Below are 15,855 nucleotides of genomic sequence, written 5' to 3' on the forward strand. Positions count from 1 at the left end.
CCCCGCCCCGCTCCGCCCGCCCCGCGGCCCCCCCGCGCCGCCGCGCCCCCGCGGCCCCGTTCCGCCCCCGAGGCCAGACCCCGGCTGCGACGGCAGAAAGGAAAGCGCTTGTGAGGGACTGTCAGGAAGTGGAATTTTTATTTTTGGTTGAAGAGGCCAAAATGGAGCACAACAGCAGATGCACATTCACAGGCGTCCGCGCGAGTCGACCAGAGACTCCACTTGTGTGTGGCAGCAGCGTGGACGATGCCGAGGAGCCAGGCGGCCGCGGCCGGGGACATGGAGGTTCGCAGCGAAGCCAGGCCGAGCACACCAGAGACGGAGGAAGGAGGATAGTTACGATTAACGCTGCCCGTTCTGCTTCTGCCTCACCTGCGCCTCCTCTGCGGCCCGTTACCGGTTGCTGTTCTGACTACGCGATGTGCTAACGCCGTTCTTCGTTCAGCCTCCTTAGCATTCAGCGTTGCCCCGTCTGAGCTTTTTACGTTGTAGTAAACTAGGAACAGAATCTTTTCGTCAAGTCTCGGTTCACGGTTTTCAGACTCTGCTACAGAGCACGGACAGAGATGGTCCCAACAACAGTCTATGGAAAATCGATGCTCTCTGATCTCGGAGCATCTGCCTCCCTGCTTCTGTTCCACCGTCCCACGCGTCCAAACGAGAACACACGTCCCATCAGCTGAAATCACACCCTTTCTTTAAGCTAGGGCCGCGCAGGCAAAGACAACACCATCTCAGCTACGTACGCTTCTGCGTTAATCCCATTTCTCTTCACCAGAGGAGGTGTGGCACAGAGCTTACGTTCCAAGTTACTTCCTAAAGCTTACGATGTTTCTTTACTTCTTTCAGAGTCACTTTGGTGACTCCTGTACTGAAACCGAGACAATTTTCGGTGGGCACACTGCCACCTTTAAACACATAAGAAAAACGAAAAACAATTCACTAAGTTAGTAGCGGCAAAATCCCCAGAAAGAAAAAATAAAATTTACATCTCTATCCCATTTTGTTGTCAGACTGTTTGTTGTGTTCCAATTTACATCATGACTAACCAGGTCCATTATAAAAACAAGAAAGGAACCATGAAATAAATAGATGTTGACGCTAGTGGGATTTCAGGGGTGTTATAACTCATCGTTTTTCCTGCTTTCTCCTCCAGCTTCTGTCTTCTCCTTTTTGGACCCTGTGTAATGAAGTAAACTCAAGTTACACGCGGTAACGGTTTTCGCAGCCTACAAAGCAGCGCTGGAAGTCCCTGACACTCATTAAGTGTTCCACCAAACTCTCTGTCTGTGGTACAGAAGCCAGGGGAATGCTGTGAGGACTGACACTTGGCACCAAAGAGCTGGAGACATCGCTGCCCTCCACCTGCGGAACACTGCCGTCCTCACAACAGGACAGGCAGAAGAAACACACCCCTGCGCCGCAGTTCTTTAGCTTACGGCCACGGGACTGGCTAGAAACTGCAGTCACCGAGGCATAAAGCAGCTGCCGAGGCAGGCGGCAGTGGCACGTTATAACTTCACACTGAACAACGGAAGCATAGGAACAGCGAGGAACCAAAATTCATGTCTTCCTCTTTGCAGAATTAACAATCGCTTTGCAACCGGGGGTTCTACCGGCTCACTACCTCCTACAGCTAAAAAGACAGAAAGAAGCAGACAAACAGCTTGCACTCGTAGCTACCGAGTTCCAGACCGTTAGTCAAACATTTACCCACCAGAGTCTGATCCAGGCTCATCATCTGTTGCTACTTTCTCAGCTGTAGGAGGCTCCTTGGCTGGACCGATATCCTCAGGTTTGTCTGCGTTTAAAGCAGAAAGAAACAGCACAGAAGTTAAGGGAGGACACGCGGGAGATTAGGTGCAGGGAGAGGAGGTGACTAGCAGCGAGGTTTACAAACAAGCCAGCTGTGGTGCCTCAGCAGGACTGTAGTAAGTCACTCTCACAGCGGATCTCCGTAACACTCAAAGAAGCATCACAGAACTGCTCCTTATTTCTCACTGCCTCCGTCTGCCAGGCTTTATGTCCCTAGAAGGCCTGGAGAGTCACTGGTTGCACAGGCAAGTCACCGTTGGAGCTGCGACTATAAGCAGGATCTCTTACTCAGGCCAGAGGAAGCGGCAGGGAACTCTGCTGACAGACAGCAGCCTAGATTTAGAAGGACCAGGGCACTCGGAACCCGAGCATCTTAAAAAGTTCAGAAAACTGCAAGTCCTAGTGTCCCAAGAGATTTTTTTTTTTTTCCTGGGGTCCATCTAAGCCACAAACCTTTCTCATCAACAGCTTGTTCTGTTCCTTGATACAGGACACAACCCTGAATACTTGATCTGGACACCCAGAACGGAATTGATGGCTTACCTTTCTTATAAGGCAGCCAGCCAACCAGACAGATGCTGACTAACCATCCCAGGAAGTTTATGCTTTCTGTTCCTTCACAGGAAAAAAACCCCAAACAACAAACAAATGGTGGGGGGAAAAGGACACGGCCATACCTAGATTTTCCCAGCTGTCTGAAAACTAAGAGGAGGATCATTGGATCCTACAGTTAACTACTGTCTTCACTTGCTGAGCTCCCTTTCACCCAAGGCAGAGATAAAATGCGTGTGTTACATACGGTAATTATATACTAGGACTTGTATACACGATCCTTACCTTCTTGTTTCCCCTCCGTGGGAGGGATAGTGTTCTCGGTCTCAGAGGCTGCTGTAGCATTCTTGCCTGAATCGGTTTTTGTGGTGTTCTTCTCCTTTTTGGGTTTGGGTTTTGCAAACTTGGCCTTATTCAGAAGATACTGCACTTCCCTGTCCAGGGCTGCTATCTTGAGCTCTATATCTTTGGACAGCAGGACGGGTTTCTCAGTAGGAGAGAGCTTGTTCTGTTCAGCCAGTGTCTCGTTTTTCCAGATCTGTGGGATGGGAGGGAAGAGGTGCTTTTCAGATGCTTTTTGCTTCCAGGAATCACTGCACATCACAGTATCTCAAAGTCACCGCTCCTGGGCCTTCTAACTTACTGAGGATAATGCTGCTCCCTGCTACATTTCCACCAGCTTCTTAGTTACCCAGACATAGGACAAAACGAAGAAACAGAACCCTGGAAACGCAGCGTCTGCTTTTAAAACCTGCAGCCAGATTACTGGGCTGCACCACCACCCCTGGAGACAACCGTGCACACGCAACACAAGAACCATTATCCGCCCAAAGCAGTCGGGGGTCACGCTGGGCATTAGAAAACACTGAAACACAGCAGAGGTTTGCTGGCGGCGTGCAAACAAGACACACACGCTCTATTCCATGACCTTGAGGGGAAGTACATGACCTGTTACTTCGGACAGGAAACACAACCCAAACCACCACCCTCACCCTCCCCCAGAATCATTTGATTGTTTTTATTACCGTTGTTTCATTGATGGCTTTTTCCAGCGTGCTCAGTTCCACTTCTGTGAATATCTGGTCAGACTCCGGAATCATTCGGGCTCCCCTTAAGGATAAGAAGCAAGTATATTTCTGTTAAACCAAACACACTGTACCTTGGCAACTCAGTGTTTACAGCTCCAGTAATCATAATTACAACTAGCCGCTGCACAGACCAGCCCATTAGTATGTTTTACATTTACGAGTCTTGCATCTGCAGGAAACAGAGTCCTAAATCGATCTCTGGATGCTAAGAATGGAATAGAGAGCCAGCAAACGCAGCTATCATGAGATTAGGAAAACACGGAAGACAGAAAAAGCTGAGGCCATAGGACCAAGAGGGAAAAGTCTGCTTGCAAATGGTGTGTACAGCTTTGGACATTTCCTGCCCTCCCAGTTTAAACAGAGCTTGCATGCCTCTGTTAATGGCTTCTGCAGAAGTGAGCACTAGCAAGAAGGGTTTTGGTCCTCTTTTCTCAAGAAGCACTAGTGACTTTTGGACCACATTCGATCTGTTGGCATCTCTTACATCATCAGCTGCAGGACTTTCCTTCCCAACAGCTTGCTCTTACTTGAGAAAGATGGTTGAGTGGTTGAGCAGGCTTTCCAGGGCTGCCAGGCGTTCCGGCCACTTTCTCCTTTCCTCGACACGGAAGAAGAGGTTCCTACAAAGCTTTTTCAGCTCTGAAAGCTTGTCTTTCAGCTCCTGCAAACGGGGGAGAGGGGAATGGAGACAATTAGTTTGCCCACTGTCTAACATCATAAACCTCAGAAGTTTTACAATGAAATAGTGTATTTGATTATACTACAGAGAGGCGGTGTTTGCCGTTCTACCAAATATACTATTTCAATATGGTAAAAAGAGCCACGTGACTAAGCTTTATGTGGAATCAGCAGGTTACTGCTGAACCTGTTGAAGACGCACCCATGGCTGGAAGAACTTCGTATTTAGTTCTCGTAATACCTTTGTTGCAGCTGCGTAGCCCTCCTCCTCCATCCAACTGGAAGCCTCATTAAGCTTTTTGGAAATTTCTTCTCTCTGCTCCTCTGTTGAGACAAACTGATACTCCTCTTGGTAAAGCTTGTCCTGAAAAGAACAAAGCAAGCCCTCCCTTCAAATACCACTGAGCATGGAAGCATAAAACAACCAGGTCACCCACTTGCAACTGGGCTGGACTGTGAACTCCTGGGGTGCTGCCTGCGCTGGCCGGGAGATTCTCATTCACCCCTCCCAAACCTGAGCTCCTGCTCCGAGCATTACCGGGAGCATGATGGTAATACACCAGGTCTATAGACACACACGCACACGAGGTGTACGATGGTAAAGCTGCAACAACCATAATTTCACACGCGCTTGACATTAGTTGCCTCTTCTGCACAACAGCTCTTGAGATTCTGTAGCTTCTTTACAGCCTGAGTGCAATTGTTCCGAAACACACAGGTAAGTGCACATAAGGAATCCTGGAAACCCAAAGTTTAATGTGTTAGACACGCTGAAGGAAAAACGTTCATTTTGCATCAAGGAAACCTCCCAAGTCCACACGAGCTTGGGAAGCCTAATGGTAGCAGAAAAAGTGACTGAAAGACGAAAGCTGGGCTCTTCAAATCAGCTTCCCCCCGCTCAAACAACTCCCCTGCATTCAGATCGGCCAAGCCGTGCAAGACGCTTCTACCTCCTCTCCAGAAATTCTCGTTTCTTTATATCCCTCTCTCACCTGGGTCTCAAAGATGAATGACTCCAAGCTGTTGGCCGATTTTTCTCTTTCCTGTTTCTCCAGATCTCTGACTGTCAAGTCTTGGAGTCTAACATGCGAACAGAACAGAAATCAAAGGTAGCAAGTGCCTTTAGATGAGCACCACATCATGTACATCAGCTTCTGAGGACAGCAGCGCTACGTGAGCTACCACCGTTCCAAAGCAATTCACTTCCTTTATCTAGAGCTTTAACCTAGCCGAGCCATTTCAAACATACTTTTTCATCGAGCTCTTCAGTTCATCCTCCAGCAGGTCGGGCACATCGTTGACATCCAGCTCCATGGTGATCTCATGGACAAGCTTCTGCTTCTTGGGTGCTTTAATCTTCTTCTCTTCCTCCATTTTGGTAACTGTGCTGTCACCAGAACTTTTGGACGGTTCTTCCTCTTTCGCAGTTTCTCTGTTTTCTTTGGGATCCTGTAACAGAGAAAGTACGTTCTCAGGCAAGGGAACAGTTTTGCAGATTTTGCAACTTTTTTCCAAGGCAGGGCACTAACAGAGAAAGAAGAATTCCACTGAGGAAATGCCACTTCTCAGACACCGAAATCACAGTCCCATTCCTTCAATCTGACGCTCACCTGAGACTCTAATTTCTCGCCTTCTTCCTTTTTCTGTGAGTCTGCTTTCGGAGGGGCAGTTTCTGCCTGACCTGGAGACTGCTGTTTCTCTTCTCCCTGCTCTTCACCAGCATCTTCTGCACTGCTTTTCTGGTCTTGTTTCTCCCCCTGCTCTTCTTTACCTGCTTCTGCTAGGCTCTCTTCTTCTTCCTGGTCATCACAGGCAAGTAAAGGGGAAACCAAAACCGTGTTTTTAATGTAGAAATTCCATGCAAATGTTTCACAGAGCAGATAATTCTCTGCAAAAAACATACATATGAAAAACAGCACTCACAGTGACTGCAGCCATTAGCGAGGGACTGTGCTGAGCTAGAATATTAATTAAGAGTCCCTTCGGTGCGGGACACAACTCTGTGACAAGGAGCTTTCGTCTCACTAGAAGGAAACCTAATCACTACTGCCAGCATGACGGCAGCTGTGCCTAAATGGCCCGGGAGAAAGCAAGGGGCCTGCTAGACACCTGCACAGACAGCACGCAGGCAGAAGCCTACCCGCAGAGCACCAGGACAATTCAGAAACGAGAGACTTCCCCAGAAGTAAGTCCTGTAACATTAGTCCACCGCTGCTGGACTTGCCAGCAAAAGATCACAAGTTTCTTTAAACGCACACCACATGAAACTCAAGAGGAATACAGCACTTTCTGAAAACATGTAAAATCCTGACGTGCTGCCAGATGCCTTTAATTCTGCTCACATGAATCGCTGCCTCTTTAGCAGCCTCAGCAAGACCCAGGGGCTCCCTCCCGCTAGCAATCACCCGGGGGCTCACCTGAACCGAGTCCGTCAGGTTCTCTCCAGTCTCTGGCGTAGTGCCACCACCCCCAAACAGGCTTGAGATGGTGTTTCCAAGTTCTGTCGATGGGAGACAAAAAAATCCAGATTATTATGTATCCAAAGGCAGAAGAAAGTCATCTTCAGCTCTCGGTCCTTCCCCTCACAACCATAATGATCATCAAGTTGCTCCCGTGGCAGTGTACGTTAGCTACGTACACTCCAGAAACTCATCCTTCCCTGACCTCGCTGTGTGTTTTTGCGTGCGCAGCCAAGTGGGGCCTCTACCTCTGCTGGAATATGACCTGAATTCGTAACTTCAACTAAAAAGCTTCAAGCTTCAACCTGTGGCTGCATTAGCCATCCCTGCATCTTCCCTTCGCCTCCAAACTCGCAGATTTCCAAATCCCCTTTACAGGGAAGTCTGTGCTCTAAAACCTGAGCAATGCCAAGCACAGATCAGGGCATCACAACCCAGACAACGAGAAGGGAGAACGCTGCAGGGCTGTGGATGCAGGATTTCCTTTCAGGACAGACATCCCAAAATTAGCAGCTGTGGCCAAACAAAGAGGAAACAACTCCTGGTTTTCAAGTTGCAATGCATGCCGGAGTCACTTTAGGAGCGTATGACATTTCGGAGCTCCTGGCAGCACACCTGCAAAGGGCTTTTAGGTATTTTGGAGCTGTACACACAATCAGAGGCTACGGCTAATGCTTTAATTTCCTCGTCCCAAACCTACAGCGCTTGCTCCACTCAGAGCAGTGATATGCTTTAGTTATCCCAGCCACTGCAGGTGAAACACAACAGTTGGTATGAATATCAAAGTTCAGCACTTACTTGTCAGCGTCGACTCCTCCTCTGGCTTGTCTTCCACCAAGGTCTCAAACACAGATTCCACCTTGGAGAGGGGAGCACAGAATTAGTTTTAAGCAGGGACCATCAATACCAGAGAGAGGGACCAGAACTGGAAAATACGTAGGCTGACAAACATCACAACAGGGTGGTGCTTACCCGGTCAAGATTTAGTACTCCGCTCTCATCCATATTGAAGTGAGCTTTGATGCCTTTGGATTCATAATCCGAGTGCTTCTTGAAACTGTCCCCAACTCCCTTTAGCCTCACAGTAGTGAGATTGAGAGAACCAAAAATCCTGACAACACAGAGACAAAAGCAGAGAGAAGACTTAAGATGACAATGCTGCAGAACAGCTAACCACTTCTCACAGTCACGTTTGCAGCGGCGGACAACTGCCCAAAGCGAGGAACCAGCACGCTTCGGCTTGCTAAAGCACACGCGACTCTGAGAACAGATCTGCAAACACGCGCTGGTGGCCAGGCAGGTTCATAGGCCTGCCTGCCACTAAAATCTTCCAGCTAGGCATACTGCACTGCCACAGAGCTGTCTGCTCAGATGCTTGCCTCAACTCACCGCATGTCATCCTGGCTCAGGAAAGACAGATCTCCATAGTTGACGTAGAACTCAAAGTCATCTGTGTAGCGGTTGAACGTGATAACTTTGCGCTGCGGATAGGGCGCCATGCGCTGGAACAAAATCCTCTTGTTATGCTTTAAACTCTTGGATTTATCCTCCTCCTCGACTTCACGAGTGAACTCCACCTGCATCGCAAACAGAAAATATGACTCAGCGACTGCAAACTTCCTCTATGGCGTCTTACATCAGAGGTTTCCGCAGCGTTTGGCTGCTCTACCTCATGCAAAAGTTGGGGGACAGGCAAGTATTTCTCAACAGATGTTTCTATATGTCTGGCTTCTTGGATACAGCACTTCTACCGTAGGGCCGACTTTCTTCTGCTGACTTTTCTTTAATAAAGAAAATTAGATTGGCAGAACGTCCTTACTCAAAGGAATCCAACAGGTCACCTGGAACGTTTCTCCCAGCACAGCCCCATTTACCCATACCTCGCACACGAGAAAGCAAGCCAAGGGTTACCTGGATAGGAAACACAGCGGCATCTCGAACAACGAAAGGCTTCACCTTAAAGGCTTTGCTCAGAGCAGCTGCCTGGTAGACTGCGCCCATAGCAGCAGCCTCATCAGCATTGATATTCTTGCCCAGTTCTTCTCTATGAAGTGAAAAGCAAGAGACGTCAGCTTTGCAGCCGCTGCCCTGAACAGCAACTTGTCAAGAGGAGACAGACTAGAAGGGGACCTCACATACTCACTTGCCCACAGCTTTCAGCAAAACCTCCTGCACTTTGGGGACCCGTGTGGCACCGCCAACTAGAATCACCTGGTCAATTCCATCCTAGGGATTGGAAACAGTCACCTTGTCTTGAGAAAGCAATTTTGGCAAGCTAAGTTCAGGGCTTCCTTACGCTCCTTCCCCCGTCACCACGCACTGACGTGGTGCTCTGAGAATACTCATGCTACATCCTGCCGTCCCAGCGCGCATCAGCGCCCGACAGATCTCAGACAGGCTGACACAAGCCATGCCGATGTGGGAAACCTGGAGTCAGGTCAAACAGGGACAACGTGACCGCTGCTTCAAGTCACCTGAAACATGGGACTCGGTTCAAAATTAGACAGACTACAGTTTAACGCCAGAGGAGCTGGCGACTTGGACAGCAAGCTGGACCAGAACAGATGGAAACCCGGACTCTGAGAGGCGACTCAGTGTCTTGCATTGAATACCAGAGCCAAAAGATGCTCGAGAGCGTCCTGGCACCCTGGAAAGCGAGCATTTAACAATGCAGTCAGTCTCTCCAAAGGACTGCACCACGTTTGCTCCAACTGCGGTCCGCAACAGGGCTTCTAAAAGGAGCGCTCAAAGGAGAAGCCTGAACAGCAATAACCCTGTTTTCCAGGCACTTTGAGATAAAACTTCAGAAGAGACCAGAACCAGCATCCAAGATAAAAAAAAGGAAAGATAAGCGTTTCAAACCTCCAGCCCAAGGGTAAAGTTTTCTAACAGAGAGAAACACCTCCTCCAAGTCCTTTGTTTCTGGTGCAGAGCGCAGGGAGCCATGACAGACTCCTGCTTGACACCGCAGCAAGCAACCTCACTGCAGCAGCACCACCACTCTATTACAATGGCAGGCATCTGTACCTCAGCAGTGCCGATGCCACAATCACTGATGCTTTGATCGCGACATGACAGCAGCTCCGTACATAGAAACTTTGGCCTTCCTAATGCATTCCTAAACCTACCAGGTTCATCTCTGCGCTGCTCAGAGCCTGCTGCACAGGTCCGGGGACTCGCTCAAACAAGTCAGAGCACAAATCCTCAAATTCTTGCCTTGAGACCTTGGCCTTGAAGTCGATGTCATCTAGTAGCCCCTCGATCTGTCCAGAAAAAAAAACAGCCAGAGGGAAGTTATTCGTGGAGCATTCTCCAACCAAAATCTTTGCCTGACTTGCCCAGTGTGCAAAAAGTTCCAGCTTTCCTCACGCACGTAGGACCTGACCGCACTCATCCAAACCCCGCCATGGCTAAGGTGACGAGAGGATGGAACGTGGATATAACAGACAGCTTCTCTCAGTGACAGTTTACTTACCAAACTTCACACGACTAACTCTCATCCAATCCCCCCATTTAATCCCCAGTGGTACTGGGTGGGCACAAGTTCAGAGGAGCCACCAGTGTGGCCACCACCCCCAGAACACTAGGGGCGATGCTCTTCAGCACACCGACACTGCAGAGGGACAGCGTTCCTACACACCTCTCCTTAACCCACCCCGCCCTCAGTCCTAAAAAAGCTGGGAACCCTGGGATGGAAGGTCAGACCTGTGCCATGTGGTCAGCATTCGCGCTCAGGACAGTTTTCAGGCGGTTGGCCTCCTTCAGTAGTTTGGCCATGGCCCGGGGATTCTTTCGGACGTCTTTTGAACGGTGCTGATCATTAAAGAGCTTTGCCAGATAGTCCCGGAGACGAAGCTCCATCTCTAAACCTCCAAGAGTACGGTCAAACCTGAGCCAAAGAACGAAAGGAGATGTAACAACTGAAACCGAGTTAAAATATAAACAAACTTCCTGTATTATTTCACAAACGTGCAGAGCAGCAAGTGGCCAAAAGTAGCTGCGGTACTATCAGCTGCGGCTGACTGTCAAAGAACAACGGTTGTTCCAAAAACAACACGTTCTAATGAAACAAAGAAAAGAAAGATTCACCACCACAATAGCCTTTGAGTGGAAAACTTCATTATATTTGTGGTAAAGGCCTTATCGTCAAGCACGTCAAACAGCTGAGAAGCCAAAGGCTAACTGTCTCAGGTCTCAGGTATTTTCTTGGAAACAGCAGTACAAAGGTTTTGGAGTTAAAATTGCTAGGCTGGTGATTCACAGCACCCCCCCTCCTTATTCGGCAAACGCACTGCATTTTCATTCGTCTCTAGAAGGATATTCTGCTTTTTCAAGTAGACACGCTCTACTTCTGTAAGATTACAGGAAATGGAATTACACTCAAATGGCTTGCAGTTATAAAAAAAGCAAGCCTGAAGCAAATTAAGTACACTGGTTTGCCTCCTGGAAGTTCTCAGTTACCTTCTGCACAAGACAGCGACACCAGAATTATTACCAACTGGAGCCTTCTCGCTCCAAATGTTTCCCACTCTGCCATCCAAATTACTGTGCTGAAGCCTCACTGCAAAATTCCGCATTTAGAAGAGACTGTGAAAGAAATGGTTTCTTTCCCCAGACCTGCGGGTTTCGTGCAAGTGACGTTGAATTCTTACCCAATGCCCTGGATCTGCAGTTGAGGTTGGGTTCCTGAGTCCTTAGTTTTCACGGTCTGATACGTAACGATAGTACAAACGGTGCTTCCTGCTCCCATGTCGTAAAACATGATATTCTGAAAAGAGAAGCTGGTATGGTGAAGCAGAAACACCTGGATATCCCCCATGAATAAGGAAAGAACCCACTGCTGCCCAAGCTTGATACAGGCCAAGACTACCCGCTCCCTAGCCTGGCTTTATACCGTAACGACAAGACTCGTACTTTGATCAAACACAAGAGATGTTCAGGGTCACGCTCGGCACAAGCGGACAAGAAAACTTCTTTCACCCATTTCATAGATCAGAAAACAAAGCTTTGCTCTTTACAAGTTTCTTCAACCTCAGGAAAATCAAGTCTTTCAGAGTCAGTCTTCCAATACCTGAGAAAATGGCTAATGTTATCCCCCCCCCCAGCTGATGGGCAAGGAACAAACACAGGTTTACAAAATGGGAACTCCCAGCCCCCTGCCCTCTCTCCAGAAGCTTCCAGGCTTCACCATGTATTCACAGAAGGTTTCATCTCTTCCTCTCATTGATGAACACATGAAAACAGAGAAGGCTGGTTGACTAGCAGAGTCTGCTTCCTCACAGTTACGTCCTTTGGATTTTATCTGCAGCACTTTCTCCCCCACATGCAGGCACTTGCACAGGACTCTCCGCATCTCCCAGCCGCACCTACCTGTGCGGTGGCGTTGATGTCTTTCCTCCTAAAAACTCCATAGTTCAACGCTACAGCAGTGTTGTCGTTGATCAGCTGCAACACCTTCAAGTCAGCCATGCGAGCGGCGTGCAGAACTGCTCTCCTCTCCGCCTGGTTGAAGTAGGCGGGAACAGTGATCACCGCGTCCTTGATGGGCTGCTCTGAAAGAGTTGCAGGGAACATGTTTTTCCATCAGTGCAGCCACATGCAAAGACTCGTTATAACGGGGTGACAGCAGCAAAGCCAGAGAATCCAAGGTAAAGACTCGTACAGAACGCAGTCCTGAAGCAGCATCAGCAGCCAGGATCATTAGGGATGAATCTACCTGTGTCTTGTTGAAACCAAGCGGACTTTGCAGATTCTCGCAAAGCCACATGTCTACTGACCTCTCTTTCGCACGTTAAGATACTCTCAAATGCTCTGGGATGTCTTAGATTTCAACCAATATTATCTTCGTGGAGACTTACTTCATCACTGGATTACTCTCCAAAGTAAGAAGTCTTTGGGCTGGCTTTAGTATTACTAACCCAACAACACGCAGCCTCCTAGTAATGGAGCAAGTCAAACACCTCAACGAAATTCACCCAATTTTCAGTACTGAGGTATTTCACTAGCAACACAGTATGGAAAATGCATGACAGTCTCTTATCTGTTAGCAAACTTCACAACAGAAGGCAGTTTTTGCTCTTTACTTGTAGTTCAGCTCCAGCAGCAGGTCTCCATCCAGCCCGGTTACAACACCGACTTCAACAGAGCCGCTTCCATCTTCCCCTGCAGTTTCCTACCAACATGCCTCCGCTCTAGCCATACACACAGGTGAGAAAACACTTTACTCTTTCTCCAGAGATTGCCAGAAAGGCTTCTTCGCTGCAAGGTTGAGTGGGAACTGGGGTGCCTGCCCCCAAGAATAGGATTAAGACCCCAAACTTGCATCATCATATTAAGTCATCATTTGTTTCTAATAGCTGCTAAGTCTTGCTAACAGCCTACAGCTGGAGAGACCCAACACCCTGCTTCTAAAAATCCGTGGGTTTTCAAACACCTTTGGCCCCTACTCAAATCCTATAATGTATGAACACACACACACAGACACTGTAAGAAATGGCTAAATCCTTCCAACCTGCAAATTCCTCAGCCAGACCACGTGAATAGTTCAGGACCATCCCCAGCATCTCCTCCGGAGAATACTGTATCATCCTACAAGAAACAGACAGGAAAGAAAATTACCACAACAACAGAGTCAGCCGTAGAAGCCTGGTAGCCAAAGTCCCACCCACAAGGAACCCAGAAACAGCCCCTTACTGGGAGAGCTTGAAGACAACGGTCTGCCTTTTCTCATCCTTCACCAGTTCGTGCTCTGGGAATCGGGAGCGGTACAGCGCCACGTGGGGGTTATCGATTCGCTTACCCAGCAGATCCTGAAAGTATCTGAATGCCACCTTGGGGGTCCTTATGGACTGCAGAAAGAAAAAGCACATCGCCCAGCTGCATTTCTTCAGCTTTGCCGTTGCCAAACCAACCTCTCCCACGCTATGCGGTGAAGAGCTCTTGTTATGGGAATTAGGGGCGCAAGACAGAGAGCCGGTACAGAGAGCCAGTAACACACCAAAGAGACGAGAAGTACAGGACAAGAAATAACACTCCCTAGCTTAGATATTTATGACTAGGGACCCAGCAGTGGGAACGTATATTCTGCATACAGGAACCGCAGCTGGCACAGCGAGTAACAAGGACTCTTACCATTCCTAGTGCGCTATCACCGAAGAGACGCTCGTTCTCCTTCAAAGAAACAGCCACGGGCGTTTTCCTTCGTGACTCCCTGCGTAGAAAGAGAGAAATAAACCAGTCGAAACAAGTGAACGTTCAATACAAAGTCCCTAGCGAGGAAGGCGCCGTTTCCATTTCAGAAAGACTAAGGGAAGGCGCTCGGATTCCACCTACGGAGAGGAAGGCCAGCCTCCGTTCACCTGAAGGGCTGCAATAGCAGCGTCTCCCTTCGGAGCTTTCGTACCTCCCGACGTTCCTCGTGACACGGGCAAATAACCTGCTTTGCCAAAACCCAGACAGACGCCTTTCAAATTCACAGTTGAAGCTGTGGCGGGCAGATCATTGTTTTCCCCATGGCACATGAGAGCTTAATGAGAAGCGACTCATTTCTGCTCCAATTCACACATTAGCGCGCCAAGGTGAGTATTTCACTACGACAACTACAAAGCGCCTTCAAGTTGTCCCTAAGCTTGGCGCACGCTACCCGCTTCCCGACGCCTCGTAACACGTTATCGATTCTCTAACATAAGGCTACAACAAAACGACTTGCCGGGAAGAAGAAAGGCTCACGGGTAGCTTTCTGGAACATGCCGCTTCGTACTTAGACAAGCCTCGCTTTATTTTTGCTTTCCTCCGCCAGCGAGCAAAGCGAGACAGCTCCCTCCTTCTATCAACGACTGCCAAGTTTCAGGGAGCTGGGTGAAGAATCCCTTTGTTCTCCCCCAGTCTAGACTCCCAGAAGACGAGGCTGTGCTTGACCGTACATCCTCTCCCAGATGCAGCTTTTTCATTCCACATCTCTGGGTCGGGCTGCAGTGACAGCAGCCAAGCGAAGGGAGAGCTGTATTTGCTACACAAACGACTACGGGCTCTGAACGGCCGCGGCAAAACAAACCCACCTCCGGGTTCCCTTACGGAGAACTGAGAATCAGGCCCCTTAACCGGACGGGCAAGAGCACGATGCCCTTCCACCGTCGAACCGCAACGTATTCCGAATCGCACGGGCTCGCGGTCGCTTGCTTAAAAGGGCCCCGAAGTGCGACCAAGCACCCCTGGAGAAAGGCTAAAGTCTGAAGCGCTGCCCTGGGCGATCCTCCATCGTGGCTCGCTGTGGCGGGAAGCAAGGCAGCAGAGCCTGACGCAGAGGAACGGCGCTCGCCGGGCCCTCGTTGCCCTGGGCCCTCGTCGCCCTGGGCCCTCGCCTCCTCACGGCGACGGCAAAACAGAGACCCCACACCGCACCGGGGGGGGGGGGGGGGGGGGGGGGGAGCTGCTGCTTACTTATTCAGGACGATCTCCATCGGCACCCCGGGCTTGACGATGGCGATCTTCATCGATTCGCTGCCCACGTCCACCGACATCACCGCCACCGACCCTGCAGCACGCGAGGAAAGGAAACGACCGCCGGTGAGAACCCAGGCCGCAGGAGACCGAGCTCCTGCCCGGCGCCCAGCGGCCTGCGGCGGGGCACGAAGCCGGGCGGGCCGCTCGGAGGGGGGCCGCGGCCGGCCTGGCGCTGCGAGCGCCCCGGCCCGGGCAGCCCAGGGGGGAAGGAAGGGCCCGGGAGCGCGCCCGCGCCGCACGTACCCGCGCCGGGCAGGAGACAGCAGAGCAGCAGCCAGGCCAGCGCCCAGCCGGGCCCCCTCGCCGTCCTCGCCGCCATGCTCGCCGCCCTCCCGGCCCGGCCCGGCCCGCCGGCAGGTGCTGCGGCGGCGGCCCCGGCGTCTCGCGCAACCCCCGGCCCGGACGCGGCGGCAGCTCATTGGCGCGGCCGCCAGCGCCGGGCCCCCGCGCGCCAATCCCGGCAGCCGGCGCGCCCCCATTGGGCCACGTCGGGGGCAAGCCGGAAGCGGGCACGACGGGAGCTTCGCTCCCATTGGCCGGGGGCGCCGGGGCCGGGCAACGAACGGGGGCGGGCGGGGCGAGCGGGGGGGGCGTCATACGCAGGCGTGCGTGCGCGCGCAACCGCACAGCAACGGGGCCACGTGCGGCCCGCCTGTGTTGCGCCCGCGCCCCCTGGCGGCTGAGAGGCGCCTCGCTGCCACCGGGCCCCGCCTCTGCCCCGAGCCCCGCCCCGCCCCTGCCCCGGGCCCCCCCTCTGCTCC

General features: G+C 50.8%; 1 protein-coding gene across 1 annotated transcript; it reads right to left on the bottom strand.

Moving 5' to 3' along the window:
• Positions 1-119: 119 nt before the first annotated feature.
• HYOU1 (hypoxia up-regulated 1) lies at positions 120-15,507 on the bottom strand. Its single transcript, XM_075520969.1, has 24 exons — positions 15,338-15,507; positions 15,032-15,125; positions 13,724-13,802; positions 13,286-13,440; positions 13,104-13,180; positions 11,963-12,144; positions 11,245-11,360; positions 10,298-10,481; positions 9,721-9,855; positions 8,736-8,818; positions 8,504-8,636; positions 7,982-8,169; positions 7,565-7,703; positions 7,391-7,451; positions 6,551-6,633; positions 5,744-5,932; positions 5,383-5,582; positions 5,126-5,213; positions 4,375-4,497; positions 3,983-4,116; positions 3,393-3,477; positions 2,653-2,905; positions 1,718-1,801; positions 120-1,180 (listed from the first exon to the last, which is right to left on the bottom strand). Exons 1-24 carry the CDS (start codon positions 15,411-15,413, stop codon positions 1,122-1,124), a joined length of 3,000 nt encoding a protein of 999 aa, XP_075377084.1. The 5' UTR covers positions 15,414-15,507; the 3' UTR covers positions 120-1,121.
• Between the last annotated feature and the right edge of the window lie 348 nt (positions 15,508-15,855).

The sequence above is a fragment of the Mycteria americana genome, chromosome 19, assembly GCF_035582795.1.
Source record: "Mycteria americana isolate JAX WOST 10 ecotype Jacksonville Zoo and Gardens chromosome 19, USCA_MyAme_1.0, whole genome shotgun sequence".
Classification (NCBI taxonomy): domain Eukaryota; kingdom Metazoa; phylum Chordata; class Aves; order Ciconiiformes; family Ciconiidae; genus Mycteria; species Mycteria americana.

Excerpts from the sequence above, each read along its gene's own strand:
- HYOU1 (XM_075520969.1), bottom strand. The coding sequence starts at position 15,413 with ATGGCGGCGAGGACGGCGAGGGGGCCCGGCTGGGCGCTGGCCTGGCTG. Across the intron at positions 15,126-15,337 it reads CTGTCTCCTGCCCGGCGCGG|GGTCGGTGGCGGTGATGTCG; the intron begins GTACGTGCGGCG and ends CGCGTGCTGCAG. Across the intron at positions 8,637-8,735 it reads TTGCTGAAAGCTGTGGGCAA|AGAAGAACTGGGCAAGAATA; the intron begins GTGAGTATGTGA and ends TTCACTTCATAG.